Source organism: Haliaeetus albicilla, chromosome 19 (genome assembly GCF_947461875.1).
Source record: "Haliaeetus albicilla chromosome 19, bHalAlb1.1, whole genome shotgun sequence".
Lineage (NCBI taxonomy): Eukaryota > Metazoa > Chordata > Aves > Accipitriformes > Accipitridae > Haliaeetus > Haliaeetus albicilla.
In genome coordinates, this window is record NC_091501.1 from 15,374,563 (window position 1) to 15,399,303 (window position 24,741).

At 39.1% G+C, this 24,741-nt stretch overlaps 1 protein-coding gene across 1 annotated transcript in view; it reads right to left on the minus strand.

Moving 5' to 3' along the window:
* Positions 1-499: 499 nt before the first annotated feature.
* The window catches only part of SLC15A5 (solute carrier family 15 member 5), a 36,708-nt gene continuing 12,466 nt past the window's right edge, over positions 500-24,741 (minus strand). Inside the window, exons 4-9 of the mRNA XM_009928462.2 lie at positions 22,962-23,185; positions 20,271-20,457; positions 15,317-15,505; positions 10,870-11,001; positions 2,652-2,760; positions 500-825 (exon numbers count right to left, since the gene is read on the minus strand). Of these exons, the coding sequence (XP_009926764.1) occupies positions 717-825; positions 2,652-2,760; positions 10,870-11,001; positions 15,317-15,505; positions 20,271-20,457; positions 22,962-23,185 (950 nt within the window). The 3' untranslated portion in view covers positions 500-716. The remainder of the gene's footprint in view (positions 826-2,651; positions 2,761-10,869; positions 11,002-15,316; positions 15,506-20,270; positions 20,458-22,961; positions 23,186-24,741) is intronic.

Here is a 24,741-nt window from a genome sequence, read left to right on the forward strand (position 1 = left end):
TCATCCTTTAGGAATGACAAATCTCACAGTGCTTCTGCCAAATAAAAGACTAGATGCCTCAGCATCAATGTGTCATGACATATTTTATGGACGTATTACTGGTATATAGTTTCTAGCATATTACTTGTAGATCTCAAAACAATTTGCAAAGAAGGTTAATATGGCTGTGTCCATTCTACTGATGGGGAAACTAAGGTAAAGAAGCAACCTGCTGAAGGCTGGGTAGCAGGTAAATAGCAGAGACAAGAATAGCACCCAAGTGTCCCACCTTTGCAAGTATCAACGAGCCAATACCAGACTCCAAAATTATTTGTAAATGATACTGTTGCAAAGTAATTCGCTAAACAAATGTATACATAGGTTTATTAATTTTGAACCACTACTCAGTACAAATACATGTGGATACCTATCCGTCTCCCTATAGAGATTAAAAGCCTGTCTCCAGCAACCATACCAAGAAGTGAGCTCTCATCGTCCTCAACGTGCATTGTGCCAGTGCAGCATCCTACAAGACCAAACCCTATGACAACTGCTATTTTGTAAATTTATAAATAACATTATTATTCCTTAGATAATTCATAAATACATTGGCAGTCCCACTTAAGCACACTAGGTAATTTATCATTAGAAAGCTGGTTGGCAGCACAATCAAAATTTAGTCAAACAAGGGTGAAATTTTATCAGGTTTTCTCTATAGGAGACAAAATGGGGGAACTTTACAGGACAGTATCATAATGCTTGATGGCTTTTTCATGCTTCAAAAGTTTTTCTTCAGGAAGACTTCCTCTGAATTCATTGGTGTATTCCTGATTCAGATTGTTGTATCTGGGAGGGCGGATAGGGAAGGAAAACACTAAAATAATTATCCTTTCTGGGATTAGATTAATCTATTGTTTATTAGGTAATATTTTGCAAGTTACAGTGCCTTCTGAGTCCTGGACAGTGATATATGCTTTCCTGGAACCTTTCAGAACTTCAGGATGAGAAGTGCCAAACAGGATGCAGGTGCTAATAATAACCGTACTGTGTCATTTTAACAAATTTAAAAAAGAAACAGGCTTTTTTCCTCAGAGAAATTTTAGTATATTTTTTCTAATTCAGCGTTTTAAAGCCTTATTTCCCCCCCACCCCTAAATCGGTGTTTATCTGAATAGTCCTCACCCTTTTTCCTCCCCTCTGGGAGAATTTTTATTCAGCACAAAATGAAACAATTACATTTAACTCAAAAAAAGATATTTCATGTAGGTTTTGGTTGTCTTATTGAAAAATGAGGTACCTTGATTTTGAAGTGAAATACCAATTTGAATTTTTTTATTTTTTTAAGAGTGGAGGTCAACAAATTTCCTCAGAAAAATATGTTAATTTGCGGCAAAATTATTCGTTGAGTTCAACCCCATTTTATGGCCTCTGTTTTGACAACCAAACCCTTTTTGTTTCAGCAGTAAATGTCACAAATGAAAATTTCATTTTACAGAAGAATAAAATCCCATTTTATAAAAGTACATACAGGAGAAATTTCTAATCATGACTTGGGGCACATTTAAAAGAAAAGAACCAAGAACTAGCCACCAGAATAAATGGACACTTGTGCCTCAGGTTACACTGAAATAATTGACAACACACTATTGTAATCTTCGGTGCTGTAAAGTTAGTGCTATATGTAATAGAAAAAGCAGTATTTTACTCAAGAGTTCTAGGACTACACTGCCTTTGGAAATTTTCTATTATTGTCATTATCAAATCACTACTTCATCAAGGTTTCTGAAAGATTTCCATAGAACTGCAGCCCCAAATTTCCATAGGACTACGAGAATGCCACTCGCACGTGACCCTTTGCACTCATGGTGACACAGGTTGCTTCCCTCCCTGTTCTTGACTACAAGTATTACTTATAACACTGACAAGAGAAAGTTAACTATGATTAAATGTTCTGGAGCACAGGAGGCAGGCCACCTTTCAAACCATCCTGGATGTGATTGCAGCTGTAAGTTCCTTGCATTTTACAGGCAATATACAGGCATTAAACCTAGGCTCTATAGGTGGCATAAAATTGCTTCCTGGGGGGGGCTAACTGAGCAATTCCATTGTATCCAGCAGAAAGTTGCTTTTATCTCATTGCCCAGTAGGGTATCAGAAAATATTTCAGAGTTTTTCTGTTGAAACCACTGCATAGAGCATAGTAGCGGTCTGCTGTTTACTTGCAACCCCTTCACCTACTGTCCTATACTAAAGATGTAAGCTCGTTGAGACAACAGCAACATTTTCCATATACTGGTACAAAGCCAAACGCAGTGGAGGTGAGTTCCATGACTGACATACCTTGGTGCTGTGATCTAAACCCAATGTCAACATATTTATGTCCTTCCGTAAAGGATAGGATGCTGCTCTTTCTTCAAAGAATTTTTATATTGATAAGACCCCTTAAATATTTAAGGCTGATTACATGAGTCTTTTTTTTAACTCTACCACATAATTTTTACTGTGAAATCTCTCTCCTCAAGGCAGATCAAAAATACTAATGTCTGAACCCTGAATGATAACGTATGATCTATCACTACCAATTCTTTATTACACGCTAGTTTACAGGTTTTGCAATAATTTCTACCCATAACTACAAATGAAACATCAAGCTTTCATTTTCTCACACATACCTGTGTGCAATGGTCCAGAACCCCAGGGTGTTCACCATCATTAAGGAAGCCAAGAAGAAGAAGAATCTCTCCAATTTACCTTCATGCAGCAAGTGTGGAAACCAGTTGCCTGGCAAAGCAGACATTTGAAGCAGAATTAGTTTACTTTGCAAGATGAGACATGGCTCATATGAAAGACACGAAGATAACTTTGTGTAAGACACAATCACAGCAGGTGCTTTGAACACCACCCCCCCCCCCCCCCCCGTAGCTATTTATACAGACTTCATTCTCACAGCATCTATGGTTTTTTGAGTCTACAGTATACTTTGCTCCTGCTTTGCAGACAGACAAGAGAGATCTAGAGAAATTAAAGGACTTTGCTAACAAATCTGAAGTGTACTGGAAAACCTAACTCTGCACAGCTACTACTGCAATGATTGGGCAGTCTTCCCTCTATATTATCCTGTGCACATACCTAAATGAATGTCAAACCTGAAAATTTTAGGAAGAGCTAGAATTAAGGTGGTCTGTAGAAATCCTTATTCACATCTCTCATGCTTTTAATAGGCCCTTTTTAAGAAGAAGAAAAAAAAAAAGTCATAAAAAAAACATTTGTTCAGTGCCTTGGATGGTGCTCTATTACCAAGATGCTACCTGACATTTTACATTACCTTTCTTTATAGCTGCCTTTAGCTGTGAGTCTACAACATGTCCCTCTTTTGCACATGACATTTATTTGCATGAATCAGATCTTTTTCTGCCAAGGCTTTTGGCAATAGGGTTTGAGATATTTTAGCAGCTTAAACTCCATTCAGCAGAGGACAGTACCACCTATCACACCCACAGTCTTCCCTGCCTGTATTCTTGTGTGCTTTAGTTCGCAACTGTATTGCTTTTGATGTTGTTCGTTGCAACCAGTCTGCAAACAAGCTGAGGTGGTAAATTGCTATGGAAATCAAGATGCTTAAAAAGAAAGCCAGCCTCTGTCAGTCTGTATTTGAAGACCATAACATGTCTATAATGTACCTGAAGTACCATAATCAACTACAGCAAAAACATAAAACCAAGGTGAAAAAGAAGTTACAGTACATACAGAATACGAGAGAGCTCTACAGTGCTGTAACAACCTTTTACATTATTTGGGAATACAGGATATTTATTGCCTTTGAAGAAGAAAGAGAGACCGTCTTCATTGGCAAGTAGAGAAGTGCAATGGGAGCAAATACAGAGCATGAAACAGCTGGTGCTGAGAATGTGATGTCCACATTGTGCACAGCTCAGCAGGGTTCACATCAGACCAGTTCCTACCAAGAGCTGGAACACAACAGGTACAAGCATTTTTTTGGTTTAGTTCCATTCAAAAGGAATGCAGTTTTTTTGTGCCGCAAGATCACTCTGCAAGATAATCAGGAGATTCAGATCAAAAGCACACTCCTGATCTGTACTAACGCACCAGCATCAGTGTGCCCAAAGTCACCTTTCTTTGCTCCCTCAAAGTCTGGTACCAAATCCTAGCCATCTAAATAGAGTGGCTGTTCACCACTTGAATGACCTAAAAGGGAGAAGAGGAAAAACAGCTTTGCTGTACAAACCTGATAGCCTTAACTGATCTTTTGGCCACTAATACCATCCAATGCCATTCTTAGCTCGTCCAAATTTTCTAATTAGAGAGAAAGAGCAGTTCCACAGCCCAGGAGAGCCAGCAGTCAAAGGATTACACCCCACCCCCCTTACATATATTTACGTTTTTCTCTTTCCTCCACATCTTTGAGTTGTAAACACATTTCTTTTAAAGCAGTTACCTTTAGCTCTCCTGGGATTAACAGAGAACAACTGCCACCAGCGCAGCAGCTTTCCTTAAATCCTCTGCAGTTTGCTCCATGCCACATTACCTTTCTGCCTGTCACAGAGCAGCACCACCTCACCTCTGCGTGTGCGGTTCCTTTTGTAGCATTATCTCGGAGCAAGTTTTAAAACGTATCATTTAACATTGTCAGTTGACTGAACTCCTAGGTGCTATAACTTCATTTTAGTAGCTTATAAACTTTTACTGTCATAATTCACAATCAGGTGGTTTTTCATTTCACATCCCCCAGTGGCCAATAGAAGTCACAGAGAGAGCGCATGTATCTGATGAAAGAGAAAGCACGCATGGGGTTCGGCGCTACAGCTTGTCAAAGCAGAGTTCACACTGTCTGCCTGGTTATTTACATCAGCTAGGCTAACTAGATGAGCAGCAGGAGCTTCCTAATGGAACGGCTTTTACAATGGAACCCGAACAGAAAATATGTACTTAAAAATAGCACCAAGTGATAAGGGGGGGGGGGGGAAAAAAAAGGAATCTAAGCTTCTAAGAGAACAGAGTAAAATGGACCTTTGAAACTGTCTTAATGCTAGCAAAGGCACTATATTGAAGCATTGAAAGTGGAAATAGTTGGTTTTATCAGGGTGGGAGGGCAGCCCAGCAAGCAGGAGCGCTGGATTCTGCCCCCACTTCACCACCAGTCTCCTCCGTGGCCTGGGTCAAAGATCATTGCTCTGTCTCCTATCTGCTTCTTTAGTAATTGCCAGTGTTTAAACAGTGAGGCCACGATAACGACACAAAGCCTTTGGAGAATCCTGTTTTATAAGTGAGCAACAGCATAGCCAGGGCCAAAATTATATTGGGCATGGTAAGTCTCCAGCTCTCATAGCATGCGTGCTCTCTCTCTTTTACTGCTCTATCTGAAGCAAGAGGTAGGAGCAAGGCTTTCTTTTCCTTTCAGTGAGGGGCAACAAGGTTTGTCGAGGTGCCTTTCTCTACAGAGAAACAGGGGTGGCAGCAGTCCTAGAGATATCCAGACTATTATCCGACTGCCAATACACATCTTCATCAGTGAATACAGCAAATATTAATGTAACTGTTTCCTGTTTTCAGCCAAAAATATTTACTTCTCACTTTTCTTATTTCTTCTTTTCCTTTTTAAGTGGAATTTGGTTTTCCATGAGAGGATAAGCCTGGACTACATTTACTTCTACTTACGCTCACTGCACAGAGAATCCTCTGCTGGCAGGAAGCTTTGGGAAAACAACCATTGGTGTTAAAACATCAACGGTGTGTTGCAGGCAGCAAAACTCCCTTTAGGTGCTTTCACCCCTTACCCCACTAACACCTTCCACAAGCTGTCTGCAGACTCCAGCACCCTCCACTGACTGCGTTTGGGGTTCATACTTTCAGGATTTTACTCTCAGCCGTGAACATCAGGCACTTACTGGGCCAGTTTGTTTGGTTTTGCTGGAGGAAGATGCCTTGGGCACTACTGTGTTTGAAGAGTCCAGTACTTTCTCATCCTTGAATCAGCATGCAATATGCTAACAATTCACTTTCCCCCAAAAGACACTGCCTTTGGGTTCTGTCAATCCTTTACTTTTCTATGGAGATTGCCAACAGAAGTGCCAATTACAAGGTTGGTTTGTCACATAGATAATTGCTCACTGGGAATTAACTTTCTACAACAAGCTCCTGATTTCCTTTTTTATTTCAACAATGGAAATACTTTGTAGCATGAATCACCACAGAGAATCAGAAGCTTCCTTTAGCTGTGTCTATTTTAAAGACTCTTTTCTTATTGTTTAGAGGTGAATTGGTTATGCATTTCATGGCAAATTTAGAACAAATTAGAAGATTAAGTCTAGGCAGAGTCAGTTCCTCAAGCCTGCTATACCATACAGTGTTGAAATAAAGTGCCTGGTAAACTTTTACTGACATTTTGCAGTCATATCGATTTTGCATCAAAAATGCTCAGGTAGTACAAGAAGGAGGAATATTATACAACACCAAGAGAAAACACCTGATCCTACCAACACAGGCAGAAAAGTAGGTGAAGCGAGGACTAGGACACGGACAAAAACACTGTCCTGGGCTGCTTCTGGTGGTTGAGCAACAGTGACAAACCGCTGGCAATACTAGACGTTAAAGACGACGTGGAAAGGGCTGTAAGCCAGTCTTTGACATAGCTTGTGTACACAAGCTATCTGTTACTATGGTGGCACCCTTGAAGCTCTCAAGGGATTCACAACAAAGGCCAAAGTTGCGCAGGAAGGCATTCAGTTTGTTTACTGAATAACACCATCATATTTTAGTATTGGGAAAACACAGAAGACAAAGCAAAACAGCCACATGCCAGAAGTTAGTCTATTCTGTACAACTCCCGCATTTTTATAGCTATACTGCAACCTAGACTACGATTCTAGAAAAATTTAATTTGTATCTTAGAAAAGGATTGTATTGCCTTCCATCATTTCATCAAGTTAGTGGGCATATATTTAGTGTTTAATCATACCCAAATTAAAGTCTCAGTCCGCCTCTAATCCTTATTAGCTAAGTAGGCACCAGTGGACACTACCATCTGGACTGCAAGAAATATCCTTTAGCTTTATCATCTTTGGTATTGAGAATCACACAAGGCTCCAAACTGGAGAAAAAATAAAACCCAAACAAAAAACCAAACAACTCCCCCCCCAACCAAAACCACCAAACAAACAAAAACCACCACCACCACCCCCCCCAGTTCTCTAAGTTCAAGCAGGAAAACTGTGTCTGGGGCAGTTTCCTTTTTCTGACCTTCCCCCCCCCCAGCCTCTTTCTTACATATTTACATTAATATTTTTAGAGAAATATATTCTGAAATGATTGGCATAGGAGGACAGGTTTTGTCTTGCATCTTCTTCCCTTAAAATGTTAGGAGAGGTAAAAGATCCAAAAGAAAGCAGTTTCCCAGCTTGTACCGAAAATATCGCTGTCACCCGTCATCTGTTTGCACTCGTCAGTTTTTTAAAAAGTCTTATTTTATCATATTCACACCATCCTCCATAGATGCGTTAAAAATGATTAATGCAGCTTTGACTGTGACTGATATCTGATCAACTTTGCCAATAAAAACCCAAATAAAATTCTAAACTAGTGGCATGAAATAGGATATAAAAATGTTTAAATTTTGTCAACACCCTCTGTGCTTCAGCACTTCAAAATACACACTGGAGGATCTACTTCACTGTATCCTGAATTGCTTCATGGCAAACATGGTCTCATTGCTTAGAGATGGGAGAACCAGAAATAGTCTTGGCTCAGGTTTTAGTGAAACAAGAATCATGGGACAAGACAAAAGCACCCATAGCCCAAGAGTCACACACTAAACCTTGTTAAATCTTACAAAACCATTGAATAAACACTATCATCTTCTTTCAGCAAAAGAGAAAGAACTTGGTCTTCCAATATAAATAAAATAGCTCAGCTTTTTAGGGAAAAAAAAAAGAGTTCCAGTTGGTTTGCTTTACCCCCACTTCCATACACTGTCCAGATACTGAATGTTTTACCAGCTCTTTAAACAGAGCTGAAAAAACCCAAACAAATGCAAGTAATGAGAGCATAATTTGTGTCATTCGATCTTAATTTGACCTAAGAGAGGTCACAGTTTTATTCTCTGAAGTGCTGTCATCTCTAGAAGGTTCAATAGGTAACCATTAGGTTTTATAAATTAAAAAATTATTATTTTGTGGATCTTAAGCTTTTCTTCACAAGCACCAAAGAACACCATAAGAAGCACAGTAGAAGAGTTTGGAAAAGTACAGATGGAACAAGAGAATTTTGTATATAACATTTCCTGTCAAACTAGGAAAAAAACCAAAACCAAGCCTAAATGCCTCTTTGGTTCTGTTATAGTCTATACCCAGCTCCAGAAGTCTGATCCCAAGCCTATTTTGATTTATGAGCCAGCAGGACAAAAAGTCTAGCAGGGATGAGTAGAGGAATACTCTAAGTCTTCAGTCTGAAGCATTATAACACAAATGAAGATACAGGAGTATCTCCATTATTTACAAGCTGTGAATTGCGTGAATTGTGGTAAGTTGGAATAATTAATCTCATTCAAGCAGGGAACACTGGGAAAGAGATACATTTTATTTCTAAAAATAAGGGAAATCTCACTGGGTAAGAGCCCAATACTATGTTGTTTACATATTAATAGGGAAAGTAATCTCTAACGCTTCTAACTAGAGCAACAGAGTAAATGTTAAACACTTTTCACTATATTTTCTCTAAAGTTTTTCAAGTTTTGCAGAGGACTTCCCCTATTTAGGGGCTTATTCAGTCCCATTACAGCACCTTAATCTGAATACAGACTGTCACTGAATTCCTTGGAAATTTAAGAGTGACTTTTGCTCAGGATAATAGTGCAGTCAATTCCATCTACAGGAATGGCAGGTTTGACAAAGTTAAATGAAGACATAAGTTACACCTTTTTTTTTTTCCAAAAGCTAAGTAGAGAAGTTTGCCATCCAAATTCATAGAAGTGAGGAGTATTTTAGCCAGGAAACTTTTTCCATTTGCTCAAAAATCTTGAGCAAAAAGGGTTAGAACATGGCAACTGCAGACTGTGGAGAATTTTGAGAGTTCAGGCTTTTTGGTCCCAGCCAGGATAAGAAGTTGAAGGCTCTGATAGAACAGTATTTCTGGCAAGAAATGAACATTTTCTTTTTTGACTCAATTAAATGTTTTCATACAGGCTTACAGAAAAGGAATAAATTGCCTTGATATAAAATTAGACAAAAATCTACTGAATTGCAAACCAAATGCGAAAATTGATTTCCTCTATTGCTTTGTATGAAAACTTTCTGTAAAGAAATAAGTTACATATATAGTGGCACAACTACAGTAAAAATATTTTGATGCTGACATTATGCTTAATTATTTTATAAATATTTAATTATACCCAAAGTCAAATGTCAGTAAAATATGTCAATTTTACTAAAACAAAATATTTCAACCTTAATAATTCCCATACTTTTGTGGGGAGGGGAAGAAAAAAAGTCAGCAACACAGTCTTTCTTGAAGTGTAGTTTCACTGAACCCATATTACCCAATTAAAAAAAATAATCTATTCCACTGGGGGACATTCAAGAAGCTCTGCTCTCCACACTGGATGTCTTGGTACTTAATAGTTCTCTGCCTGATTCATTTGGGTAAGCATTCCTGGTTTTCACCCATCTCTAGGTGATGCTTTTATACCTCATACTAAGATTTTAATTGAATTAAAAATAGCACTGCATGTTAAAGAACCATTCGTTTGTTCAGATCTTGCAAGCAGGAATTAAAAGTTCTTGTCATACTTTCAAAAAACCCACTTCTCCTTGTTTTTAAGTTACATGGCTCCTTATGTAGGGAAGAAAAGAACCCAAAACTTAATCATGAGGAGTTACAAAGTTCTGCAGTCATGGTAATTGCAATGGTGTCATGCGTTAGGGCCAGCGGTTGTGCTCTGTAAGAGAACAGTTCTATGTAGTGCAGTAACAAGGAAGCTTATCAGCGGAACACCTTTCAAAGTACTGCTTCAGCAAGTGGAACTATTTCAGGCATGTGAACAAAGGGATCCCCGTCCTTTGTTTCAAGAACTCAGGTGCTCTACTTTTTAAATTTACTTGTGAAACAAGTCTTTTCTGTATTGAACAAAGATTCATCAGCAAAGGAAAAAAAGACTTTAAGAAACCCTTGGCCTGTCTGGAAAGTCAGCAACCCAGAAAAATCTCCAGTTCAGGGCTTACACTAAATGCTCCTCAACAGGCTGAATCTGAAATAACTCCTTTTGAAACACTAAGTTCTCTGGGAATTGCAGTATTCATCTGCAAAACAGTAAAACCACAGTGAGACCATATTGTCACAGAACCTGGTTCTTCCAGTAGCTGAGCAAAGGGAGGGGCATAAAGAAGGCAAGAGAGTAGTAGTGGGTCTGGGGGAACAAATTCTCCAGACAGCTTTGAAACACTCAACCTAACCTCCTTTCCCCTACAACACTGTGGAACAGAAGGAAAAGCATGTTGTCCATTCTTTGAAGCACTAAGCTTGCTCTCATGGCCAGAGGCTTCCACGTAAGTGTGGCTAACATGAACGTACTTCTTCATGAACATAAAAAGGTGCTTCCTAGACTATTTATTTTCTTGTCTTCCAGAACAGAAGTATGGAGATTGGAGGTGAGGGCTTCCTGCAAGATGCCATCCTCTAATTACTCCAACTATCAAAACTAAGATGACTCATTAAAATTGGATGAATACAGCTGGAAGGCTATTTCCTATCTTAATTCCATCTTAATTGTGAGAGCAAATCAATAAAACTTTGGCGTCCCCTTTAATTCTGCTGCCTAATTCTCCAAATCAATAATAATAGAAAACTGTTCAGGAACACCGGTCATAAGCATATTCTTACCTTGAGTGCCTGCGTGGGCTGTGTGAACAAAGAAAGCTCCCATAAAGCAGCCAGCTCCATTAAAGAGAGTTAAAAAATGCATGGAAATCCCTCTAATTCTTTCTGGCACAAGCCGGAATGCAAGTAAGGAACCTTAGAAAGGAACCAGATACAGTTACAAGTTTAAAAAAAAAAGTAAATGATGGTAGAAGATAGATAAGAGAGAAAAATCCAAAAGTGTCTCTAATAGGGACTTTCCATATTTTACACAGAGTATGTACTTGCTGCAGAAGGGTATTCAGACATGTTAGTATGTACCCTATTAACAAAGGGTTATCTAAACTGTTTAAAAGACTCTCCATAACAAACCATGCCACATACAACTATCGATATTCCACAAGCACGTAAAGATCTTTCACTGCTTTCACCTTTTCAAACCTCAGGCATAGCATAGACAAGAGAAACACCACCACAGTCAGCAAGCGTGAAGACAGCAGATGTGATATTTAACTGCAGGACAGCGGGACCTCCTATGCCAGAGCCAATGCAGCGCAGCCACTAGTAAATACTTCCAAAATCCAGAGCTCTACCTTAACCTGGACAGTTACCTTGCTTTAGCTTAAGGCTGGACAATGCTCCTCTTCCCCAGAGAGCAACCCCCAGAGTCACTGGCTAATTTTTAAGACATTGTTCTTCACTTTCTTGCCAGAAGACTAAACCAGAAGAAGCAACAGCTTTGGTGGTGAGGTGGAGCTGTAGCATGCCATTGTAGCATGGATGACTATAAATACTCCCACCAGTTGTAATTTGGCTAAACTAGGTTACAGTAGCAGTAAGTCGTTATGACAGCTGTTCTTTTTGAGCAACTGTTCCTGATGATCAATACCTTGTTTCCTAATTTCATACCTTAAGGCCTCATCCACACTTGTTCTCCAAGCCCCAGTGTCTCCCACCCCACTTTATTAGTTGAGTTTGAATGACCTTCAGCTTGAGAAACTTGTCAGAAGAGGATCCTATTTGGATGCTGAGTTGCCTGAAGCATCTCTGAATACAAATGAAACTTTGCAATCACCATCTTCCACCCTTTTTAATTTGGATGTCCAAATGAGAGCTTTGCAAGCATATTAAGGAAAAGAGAAAAAAAAACCAAAACAAAAACCCAACCAACCCACAGGCAGTGTTTTTTCCTCATTCGCAATGGGAACCGAAAGCCTGAGGGCAAGAAAAAGCAGGTGAGCCTGGGACACCATCTGTAGATGTAACAGTACAGTCTGAAACATTGTACAGTCAGTGTCCTAGCTAATTTGAATCACTAAGAGCCTAAGAAGTTTTTGGTTAGTCCTCCCTTCTAAAAGCAGGGGTGCAAAACATGCATCTTGGGCCAAATTCAGCCTGGGTAATTGCATCCTACTTACCTAAATTACCCCTGCTGTTTCAATTGCATACTCTGTTCCTCGCTTCTCCCACGATGCTGCTGTGAACTATTAAACAGCTGCTGCATTTCACCCTGGAGACTATTGCATTTCATCGGTGGGTGAAGTGATCCCCAATATATCCTTTAACTAACAGAGCTGTTTGTTACAGGGCTTCCCATTTCTAAGTGCTTTGAGACGTGTTGATGGGCAGATGATATTCTTGCAGCACTTCAGCAAACACTGCAAATCTGCTAACCCTTTGTAGGGCAAAGTAGTTACAGTGCACCAGAAGGCTTGGACACTGGCAGTGTAACACAGCTGCTGTGGCCAGCAGGCTGGCTTCCCTTCACCAGCAATCTCATACACTGTGGGGGCAAATGCCTGCTAATATTGTCCCACAGGATGGAGTTGTTTGGTTTTTTTTTTTCCTGTGGATTTTTTTTTTTTTGGTGGTGGTTTTTTTGTTTTGGTTTTGTTTCCCCCCTCAAAATCATTGGGCTTTAAAAGAGTAATTTCCTAGTTGAAACCAAGCTGGGGTTACAAATTCAAGCTGTCAGAGGCCTGTGAGATCTTACATTCTAACACTGTGGAAGAGAGCAATTATTTTATCATTATTTTATTTTATTTTTTAAAGACCACCTCAGTGCTAGAGAAATATTAAATGCTGATATTATTCTAAGAGATGCTTATGCCACCTGAAGCAGATGATTATATAAAACTCCTATCAACAAGATACTGAAATATATTGTATAAACACAATTGTAACTATCAGGGTTCAGTGTAGATAAAGAGTTCAATATGCCAAATCTAGCTCCTCTAACCAAGTGCTTCGGAAATAAGATATCTCCTCTCTTCCCTCTGATTACAAGTGTGAACATTTCTGTCTTCAACTTGGATCATGTACTTTCAGGTCAAGTAAATTATTATGATAATTGAATTTGACCTTCTGCATAACAAAGGCAGGAAAATGTCAGGAAAGGTGAAACAACTACTTAAGTGTCTAGGCTGTCATTACCATCCATGGAGATCCACTGAATGGTTCCTGAACAGCAATTCAGTTCAAATTGAAGCAGAAACCTAGAGCTCAGTTCAGTAGCCTGAATACAGGTGCCCAGTGCTGCCTGAAATACTCTAGTGCACCTTAGCCATCTGCACGGGGCTGTCTGATTAAGGTGCAAGACCTACGGAAAAACCATGCTCTTCTCCAGCAGCAGCTGGAGGCCACACAGGTACCAAAAAGAGCCTGCTTGCCGCACGTGTATAGCCGAGATACTCCATGACAAATGGTGCCAGACACCTATGTGTGGGCAAGTGAATGGAGGCCTGCATCGCCATCAGCTACTATTTTAGGTACCTACCTTTTGTTTTCTACATGCAAGTCTCAAATTCAGACTTAACCCCATTTACTGGGTTCTTGAATCGCACCTCTGACCACAGCTTTTAGCAAGATGCTCGATCTTTATTTAAATAGGGAAGAAAATTTTCTTCCTAAGAAATTCTAATCACAATCCTTTAAAAATATAAAAAAAACCCCCAACAAAACAACAACAAAAAAACCCAACAAAACCAAGATGGAGGTTTTTTTTCTTTTCTAAAGGCTAATGTCACCTTCCACTTACTGGACTTCTGTTGTATCCCAGCGTGCTAGATTAGAAAGCCTTATTCTACCAGCAATATGCTTCGCATGCTTCTGCATGAGAAGACTGTAAGCAAGCCACCTCCTAACCTTTTTTTTTGTTAAGCTAAACAGAGAAGGTCACAGTTTTCAGTTACACTTAGCCTGTAACCTAGAAACCACATTACCTGCCTAGAAACCTGTCTCGGTTAAGTACTTGAGAGCTATCGGATGAAGAGGCATTATGAAAGTGCTAAGTATTTAAAACTAGGGAAAATTACCTTTTTAGTGACAGACCGTGACCCACAGCTCTCAGCAGTCTTAGAGTGTAAGAACAAAGCTGAGACACTGAAGATATTTCCTACTCTTAAATAAAAATCTGAGCATTTCTGGGGTTGTCCTGGAACAATAGACACTCAACCTGTAGAATTAAATTCCTGCAGAGATCAGCTAGTCAATGACTTTATCTGTGTCTCTAAGTGAATGTTGATTACATTATTTTTGTAATATTAACATTCTTTTAAGCTCTGCAAGGGAAAACACTGGTAAGCACTCTGTGTGCCCCTCAAAAGAAAATAAGCCTCAGGAATGTCAGTGTAGAGGTGGAAAGGTAAATTATGGAAGGGAGAGAAGGTTCAGACTCACAATCAAGAATGCATCTACATAATTTATGGATGGCAGGCGTGAGCTAAGCTCTGCCTGTGCTCTGCAAAACAGGAGTGTTTATCTCTGGCTCCATGCCACAAGCTAAGGCATGATGCTTTGTGCAGGCATGTTTGCATGACTCCTGACTTGAGCACAAACAAAAATCTTGCATCTGCTTACAATATTCTCCAGGTTAGCCTGTCAGTTGAATTGTGTTACCCGCCTGCATACACCCTGCGTCAGTGAAAAATCCATAATAATTCTATTAGCTGGGTCCACAGATGAAAAGGGTTAAGCTAAATTGCTTCACCTTGCTTTGACTGTGGCCTCAAAAGTGCTCACAGACCGTAACCACAGCTCAGCTGTCACGTACATATTTGTTCTATCTCAAGAAAATCATCACAGAAGAGTTCAGGTCAGAAGGAACCTCAGGAGCTCCTCTGGTCCAGCCCCAACCTGAAGCACGTTCAGCTTCAAGACCAGTCATGCACCCAAGCGCAGGGTCTCACTGCTCTGATCATGCCCCCACCAAACGGTGGGTTACACACCCCAGGGACCTGACCCGGCTGTGTTGCCTTCCAGTTAATCTGGAACAATGTCATTGCTCACTCTGAGTTACAGCCAGAAAGACAAATTATGCTACTCTGAAGCAGGTAAAGCACAGATCTGCTCATTAAGCCCATGGAAGAGAGCCAGGGATAAAATATCAGATGACAGTAATTATTTTTAGGAAGCTGATATCATTCTCTGCAAATCAGGACACTCTTGCTTTAGCCTATTAGATCTTACTTACAGGAGGGAGTTACCAAGGCTTCAGCCACTCCAAGTAGGATGTACTGAGGAGCTAAGTGGAAGCAAGGCATGGAGGAGACCAGGAGAACCTCCTCGGAAAGCGTCTGCTCCACCTGAGGGAAATGCTTTCGGTGTATTTCAGAGAAGCCAGCAACCATCACAGAAAGTGCAGCAGATAACTGACCTACAACTGGGTAAAGAGCACAGAGAGCATTCACCAAGGCTGTCATTACAGGATCATCATTTATTTAGAGTGAAGCAAAGTCGTAGGAGATGCAAAAGAAGCTCCCCCACCCCATACATCCTCTTTGGACACATGAACATGAATAAAGAGTACTTGCTACACCACAAGCCTAACTCTATAAACATATGACAAAGGGACACCAGCTCAACACGGAAAGAATTTAGGGATGCAGAATAAATGAGCAAGGAAAAACTTTTCTGAAGAGCGAAGTCACAAAAAAGAACTTATTTTAAAGTCTGAGGGAGGTAAGAAAGGAGGAAAGAAAGGAAAAGCAGCACTCCTTCCAGTTATCACAAAAGACTGGGTAGGAACAAGACTACCAAGCAGGGGGAAATTCTTCTATTCAAGGAGCAGTAAGGTTCTGAAATACACACAGACACTGTATGCTTTACCCAGTTGTTTTCTACACAAAAAAGAAGTAGTGCAGTTGAAGTACTGGATTTCTAAGGCTGCAGGCCACGGTAGCTGGGAGAGAAAAAGATCAGCAATGCACATCACGCCTCAGGAGATCAAGCATTCCAACATTTCCTCCTTTCCATCCACTATAGGGTTCCCTTGAACTACTTCTGAAAGTTTGTTGGATAGTGCCTTTGCTGGACTATTTAACATTTTAGGATGAGATGAGCTGCCTTACCGGAAGACAAACTCCAGCTTCCTAAGTGACTACACATAAACCATTGGACCACAGTTGCCTCCCTGAAGGAGTATCACTGCACGATCTGTAATACACGGGATCCACAATATCTTTCAGTATACTACTGCACATGCAATGCATGGAGTCTTACCCCCTGCCTCAGAGGTAGGGCACAAGTACTGCACAAGCACACAAGGCAGGAAAAAACCCCACCTATATGTTTAGCCTCCTAATGCAAGATAAAAGCTTCTAATGAACTCGGATGTATTTTAAATACCACACACTTCACCACATATTGCATAGAGGATACTATTTAAATGTATTATTCTACATTTCTTGATGTTGACAGTATGAAATGGTTGTAGCCTACCAGAAAACACAAAGAAAGCAAAGTTTTCAAGTCAGTCTCCTGAACTTGAAACATTTATACTTCTGACGTTTTGAGGTCCCATTCATTATGACTAAGTTTGTGATTCCTCAGCATTTCTAAGCTATAATGCAAGTAGAGGTGTAAGAATTTGGTTTCTTTTGACTTCTTTGGCTCAAATACCTGGACTATGTTTTTCCACTTGTCTTACAAAGCCTCGGCTCACTTTGCAACCAGAAATTGTTACACTTATTAGATTTGACATTGACAGTCAAAGGCTTTTTTTAATGTTATATTTATAACATATATAAAGTTTGTCTCTTTGGGTGTCAGGACAGAAGGGGCAGAAAACTGAAATAGCTAAGTGGCCTTAGCCTTCTTATGTTTTTGCACGCATCTGTTTCTTTTCTCAGCAGCAGAGTCTCACACCCTTCTACCAGCACAGTTTTTCCTCAGCTTTCATGACTTTGAATACCGTCCTCCCTGCCTAACCAGAAGCTTGGAGGCTGTTTTGCTGTTAAGGCCCCTCTAGTGCTTAATAAGAACATCAATGAATTATTGCTTGAAAATTGATGACAGGAGGGAATTCAACTGCATTTTCTAGCCAATGCACCTTATCAAGGCCAGGTAAAAAGCCCTCAAGGAGCTTCTTGTAATCTACCAAAGCAAGAGTTCTCCTAATAAAAAATTATGTTAGTACTAAAGAAACCTCAAGCAGTTCTATATTACTACACAGTGCTATATTTTAAGCATTTTCCTTACTAAAAGCCAAAACATTTCAGAAAAAAGTAACCTCTGAATGCCCAACAACTGTAATATTTCTTTTAAGGCATTATGTGGCAGAGGAAGAAACGGAGAGCCTTGGAGACCTGGTTTTCCTTCTACCTCTTATCCCTTCAGTCCTCTTTAAAACAAGCAGTTTGGAATGACCATCTGAGGCTTTCGTTTTATAGAGGAACAGGCTGCTTTTAGGAACACTTGGGGCTGATTCTAGGACAAGGTTGTTTATATTATCTAGTGACTAAGGTTGTATTGGATCTTTGTGATTCCTGATCTCATATCCCAAGTAAAACAGGTCAAAAAGCTTTCCTGGAATTAATACTTGTTTAAACTAGACCATCTTTTAGGGAGAAATGGTCATCATCAACTCCCAAATCACCTCAAATAGACATTGGACTGGAGGCTTGCTTTTGTGTACGGAGAGCTGTTCTCCGCGTCGCTCTTGGATGGAGTAAATCCAAGACTAATAAGACATTTCAGTATAATGAGGCATTAAGAATATTAGTGCAAGAACTTCTGTGGCTCAGGTACTTCAGCTAGAGCCTCTTGTGTGTAGCTGATGGACAACTATCCAGAAGACACACCTTCAGTTCTGTGCTGAATCTTCTATACTATTGACTAAATCAAGCAACATAAAATATAAAAGACCCCCCCCCCCAACCAAACAACTATAAAACTGGAAAAATTCTAAGTTTATGAAATATTCATGTTTTTCATAAAGAGGTCCAGATACTCAATATATTTGGGAGACAATCTAAATTCACGTTAGGATTTTAAGGTTTTTTAGATGATACCTAATTTACAAATAAACCAACAACTATAGAGAAAGTAACATAGATTACAGTTTCCATGTAGATTCTTATTACAGAGCAATCAGATATTTCAGCTCAACATTGTCTATATGGTTTGTCCTTGAAAATTGTTATTCTTGACATACTGAAAATTTCCAGAAAACTATTTAAATTTCTTCTTCTTACAAGACTTGAATTAAAATATAGTTACAGGCTGGCTTAACACCAACAGCCTATTTATACTTCCAATTTTGTTCCTGAAAATAATTGTGAACCTAATTAACTGTTGGCAAAAATATTGGCACTTAGAGGTCTACCATATTTGCAGGTGCAGTCATATACTTGGATATCTAAAGCCATCGCCTGTACTCACAGGTATTTTTATGCCTCAGGTAATTTATCACCCCTAACAGGAGGCTATTTTAATAAATGACGCTATTAAGAATAAACCACTGCATATATTCTACTGCTGTTCAACATAACAGGATAGAACATTAATACTAACTTGAAATTTCCATGGTTTTAAGGAAAATTATTATCTGAATGTGCTTTTTGTGTTTTAATGCAGATGTTATTTTAAAAACTAGGGTAATTGCAACCTGCTGTGTTATATGCATCTGGTTTGTATAAAACTTAATAACACTCTTAATTAGGCTAATTTAGTCAGATTAATACCTCTGTGTGTGTCAGTACTCACTGTGCTGCTTGCCACGGGGCACTGAATTAATAGTAACACACTGAGAAAATAGTCGTTTATAAATATTTTTGTCTGAGGTTTGTAATGCAGGCTGGAAGATAAAAAAAAGTAGGAAGTTTAATGAGAGTATCTACGAAAAGGAATAGATTTAAGTGAACACAGAATGGAAGCTGCTTTTCTGGTGGTGCTAGATGTAGCTGATATCAGAAGAGGGTTGCAGAGGTTTCTTACAGATCGTAGAACATAAGAGGTTTGGCACTATGGGGTAATTAAAAAAAAAATAAATTTCACATCAGTGTCAACAGAAGGAGTCCCAACCTCTACTAAAGCCATCATTACTTCTATGCTATGAATTTCTCCAAAATGAGTGCCAATCTGCAAGCCTGAGCTTACAACACTTTATGTTGAAAACACGGGGACTCAACAGAGAATACTTCTTTGTACCACATCTATGAGAATGAGATAATACTTCACCTCTGGAGATCCTGCTTTGCTTTACTTTAAGTGAATGTACAGCAAGGTATGTTTCAGTTTATGATTTTAATAAATAAAATTACTAAACACCTGGACAATTATCCAATACTAGATATACAAATGAAAATTCTAGTACTAGAGAGGAAAGCTGTACCTCTCCAAGTAACCTGCCACCTGTGAATTGTTCGGCCTGCTCCATGGGAACAGCAGTCCAGTGATACGCATCCATTTGTTTTGCATAGTTGTCTGCATGTTTTCTTCTGCTTGCCAGTTCTAAAAAGACCTATTGCAGACACACAATTAGACTAGGTACTTTTATTTCACTTGTGATGCAATGGAAGAGTCTGGAATAAACTGTACAAGAGATAATACTATTTCCCTTTTATGAGCTACAGTTCTAATGCCGATGCAGTTATAGCATAAAAATATCAGAAAAACAAAGCCTGTGTTCATAACCTAGCTATTTAAATCCAAACACCATTCTGAGCAATGAATACTTCTCCAGTATCAGAGAGCAACCAACCAAAGGACTCTCCCATCCCCGCTCAAAACTTTCAAAGTAAATTAACTTTCCAAAAGTTAATGGATAAACAAACATACAGAAGATAACCAAGTCAGAGTAAGTGTCAGGCCTAAATGGTTAGTGCCGTTTCTCTAACCCATTCCTTAGGATGACTCCTAGTTATTTATGAGCATGTCTCAAAATTTTTTATTGGTCAGAAGAGTCTCAGTCTCTGTCCTACACAAAAGCGATGCATTTTTTCTTGATATCTACAATGTTTTTTCAGGACCTTCTTTTCAACAATTCCTCTGAAACATATTTACCTCTGAGCATAATCCCAAAACAATTCCATCTTACCTTTTATAGTCAGAAATAATTGTACAGGATCATCCATCAGCTACTGAAGTTTCTCTTTCAAAACAGAATACATATTGAAACTGCATAAACACATGTATTTTATACATACCAATGAAAATTGTTGGAGAACGTCCAGTGTCCTTGGCATTAAAGAGACACGAGTTAATTTGTTCCAGAATAGGAACAAGAATCAGTAGTGGCACGATGCTTATCACATTCATTGCTGCAACTGGCAAGACGAATCCACTGAAATGCAAGTTGGAATTCATGGTTTGGAGATAATATCCTGAAGGAATCTGTATTGAAGAATAAAACCCCACTCCATAAGTATAGCAAGTACCTTTCATGGATAAGATTTTTACTACATTTGAAAACTTCTCTAACTCTTTTCCTTCTGAAGAAGTCACCGTAAACCAAATACCTGCTGGCCAAAAGAAATGACCATTCATGATGAAAGCCTTTCAGATAGTGACATTCTCATTCTCTGCCAGAATGTAGCATTTTCCTTCTATTTCATTTGCTCCTGAATTTAACAAATCTAAGCAGCAGTCCATGAGTTTATTTGATCATCCCTACTTAGAACTATCAGCCAATATACTAAAAGGTTCTGCATAATACTTTAGTCACTTCTCACAGACAGTGTTTGACAGAACAGAATTTTAGAATAGCAAGATGCAGAGTTATTTTGAACTTCTGATTCTGTGCTCAAGGTGGGAGTAGTTTTTAAGATGCTCTTGCCAGCATGTGGCTTTAAAAGCTACAGGGAATGAAGATTTGGCCACAGTCTTAGAACCAGGTTAATGTAACTGACAGCCATAGCAGCTATATAGAGGACTTCCTTCTACTTCTGAGAATTCAAAACAGAAGAAAACAAATAACCAGATGAGGAGCCCACCAATGGCAGTCATCAGGGTAGGAAATTAAGTAGATTTATAACACTGTCTCTCACTTCAAAAGGAAATAATTCCTTCTGCTTGTGTGAGGCTCTATAGAATATCTGTTCAGTTTATTAAAAAAAAAAAAAAAAAATCACAATAGCTTCTACCACAGATTTTTCAGTTTGTTTTTTTTTTAAAGGAAGCTTGATTAACTCAGCATTGCAATTTCATGTGCAGCAGGGAGTTATAATCTGCTCCATTTTACAGACTGATGGGAGAAAGAAAGAGAGGTAACTTCAGCAATTCACAGAGTACAGCCATGACAGAGCTGGGTGTAGAACTGGTTTCTTTACTCTATTTTGTTTTTAGAGAGTTCTAGATTCCTGCAGCATTCTGCATGGCTCTTCAACATGACTGGTAATGCCAAATGCAGGTAGAATATTACTGCTTTATAGCTGTCTGAAAATTAATGTATAGTTAGTAACTGAGCTCACACAGGGTTTCTCATCAATGGTTATCGTCAACTCTGCTCACTGGGAGTCTGTTCAGTGCTAAAGAATTACTCAAATGCTAGCTCTTAATAAAAATATTTTTCACCTACATTCCATTCCCAAAAGAAGATATAAATTGTAAAAGGGTGAATAAATGGCAACAGAACTATGAAAGATCAGAATTGAGGCAAATTTTATTGGTTCCTTCTTTCCACTGCCTATTGCAAATCAGAATTGACTTCTTAATAAGAATTAAAATATCATCAACATGAATCACAGGCACTGAAAGCTGTTAACTTCATAAGATGGAGAAAATACTATTAATCTTTACAAAAAAGATACTGATCTATCACCTAGTCTAAGAGCGAGCCTTAAATGTATTGGAAATTCTGCCAAAGGAATAAAAGTCATCTCTTTCAGCAGTGCAAATACTTTTATATTTTCTAGATATATACCCGATTATTACAACCCCAATTAATGATATCTGGTTCATTTCCATCTGGTCATTAATGCATAGCCTCAGCCACATGTGTGCGTTTGTTGGTTTGGGGTTTTTTTTTGTTTGCTTCGGATTTTTTGTGCTTTGGGGGGGGAACAGGGAAGGAAGAGGAGAACGAATTAGGCAGATGGATGGGAATGTAGGATGATGGCGAAAGAAGTGTCAATAAAGCAGTAAACGGTACATATTTGTAAGAATTTCCCTAAGCAGCATTTTAACACCAATAAGTAAAAATGAATTTCCAAGCCAGCTCATAAATTTGTTATTCCAGTTGCCAAAGGGTAAGCTACCTCAAACTCCTGCTTAGCCAGGATCATCCAGACAGAAATGAATCTGAAGGAATCATGTCAGCTTAAGTAGCTTCTTGACACATTTACATTTATATAATGTACACGCACTCAGAAGCGGAAAGAACCACGTAGCCTGATAGAGAGGCTGTGAAAAGACCGCTTCTTCCCACAAATGGAAAACCACCCATTTCCAGCACAGGTACACCAGCAACTCAAAACAACAGGCGAAATATGCAAGCAAAAGAGCAATAAAGATTTGCTACCTTCCCCAAAAAGTGAGTGAACATTTAAGAAATTAGAAAATTACTTTTTTTCAAAGAATGCTGAGCCCAAGTCTCTGATAACTGCAACATAGCAGCCTGAGGAGCACAGGACTCTAGCACTAGATGTTTCAGCCAGTAAGGCTTCAGAGAAATGAGTGGCAAGCAGTCACACAAGCTCCTTAATGAGTCTTGACCAAGTCAGTTTTACTTATCTGATGATGTGAGAGGATATAGCAAGGTATATTCTCAGGTAATTAAAACTACTCTGCAAGGTTGCTCTGCTGGTAAAGCAACAGTTAAAAAAACATGCCTAGAGACAGAGTAGTAAAGACATGTCACAGTATATTTCAAGATTTTTATTTAAAAGCTGTGTACCCACCTGTATAATACATGTTCTGTATAGAATTTGGAAAGCAAACAACGGGAAGAGCCTGGAGAGCAACTTCGTGCTTTCCACCTGAGTCTCGCTGTACTGACCACCATAGTTTTCCTTGGCATGATCTAGCCAGTTTGCCATGCTTCCGCTAAAGTAGCGATATCGCACGCAGCATGTTTTTTTCAGTGCGCTAGCAATTACCCCAAAAGTCGTCAGCAGGGAACTGTCTGCAAACAATCAGAGACATTAGACATTGGTATGTTTTTACTTGCTGCCAAAACAAACGATACAAGACAAAACACTTTGGGAGGGAAAATGCAGCCTGATATATTCACCTTTATGCCTTTTTGGGGAGGGGGAAGGCAGTAACAGTCTGGATTTCTTCCAAAACATTCTTTTTTTGGAAGCCAGCTGGTTCACAACCTAATTGTTACGAAAGCAATTCAGCCCAAAATCCACAGAGAGAAGTGCCTTTTGCTACCAGTGATTTAACACACCACAACCACCTGTTGCTGTGGTTGAGCAGTTAAAGTATTACTTTCCTTCGCTTTTTGCTTTCTATTGATTGAATGAGGTTAGTTTCCAATTCAAGACTGTATTGAAATATTGCATATCTGCTGAAGTCCAGCAGCAAGGGAAGGGTAGTAGTGAAGTGAGAAGGAAAGGGAGCTCAAAAGAGGGCTGATGAAATAAGAATTTTCATGGATGCATTTCAAAGCCAGAAATATTATCTTAGGACTTCCAAGTAACATGCTGTGGTAGAGGAGAAGTTTCCAATCTAGTATTTGGCATATTAAAACCTGGTTACTGGGTTCAGGAATTGCTAACTTGGTTCTCAGACTCAGAGGAAATGGAAGTAAAACAAGGACAAAACTATTAGCTTCAGGCTTGGGAATGCAGATTCATTTACCTTTGGTAAATTGCCATCCATACAAATAGGGGTTATAGCACTTCTCTGCCTTTCTGAGAGTGTTGAAGCACTACAATAACTTGGGTATCTATAAACTACAATAACTTGGGTATCTATAAACTAATACCTTCCAAAACTAAGGTGAACTAAGATTGCAGAGGGAAAACATCTCCCTACTATCTCTGGTATGGAATTTTTTTCCTAGAAATATCCATTAACACCTATTGGAAGCACTTGCTCTAGAGTACTAAGAAAGGGCATTTTATTAGATAACCTAATGTTTAAAACTCTGGCTCTTCAGCATTAACCTGTAGACTGTTTGCACTATTGAATAAAATCTGAAATAGCATATCAAAGCTTGCAAACACAGAGAGTTGGTACAGTTTTTATTGTTCTATGTGACTGTACTAGGCAACTATTCTTACCACTCCTTGTAAGTGATGTTTAAGTTTAGGATCTAGACTATTTCAAGACCAAATCTTAAGACTAAAAGAAAAATCTGCAGAATTCCAGAGTGACTTGACCAAGGAGCTACCAGAAAACAAGTGGGACTTGGGGGTCTTGTCATGCAGAGTTATTTTCAGAAGAAAAAAAAAAAAAAAAAAAAAAAGGTACCAGAAGAGTCAGTGTCAGCTCAACTCATTGGCAGAACTAGTAGTTACATGGTTTAGGTCAGAGAAGTGATAATCTTTTGCTTCTCCGTATGCTAGAGGCTGGACATTCACAAAGAAGGAATGAAAAGCAGTAATGTTGTGTTACTGCTCTACAAGGGTTTGAAATACAAAGTTACACAGAGTACCCCATGACAAGACCAGCAGACAGCTCAACAAAGCAACAACATGGCTGTGTCCTGGTTTATCTGACCTAGTCTCA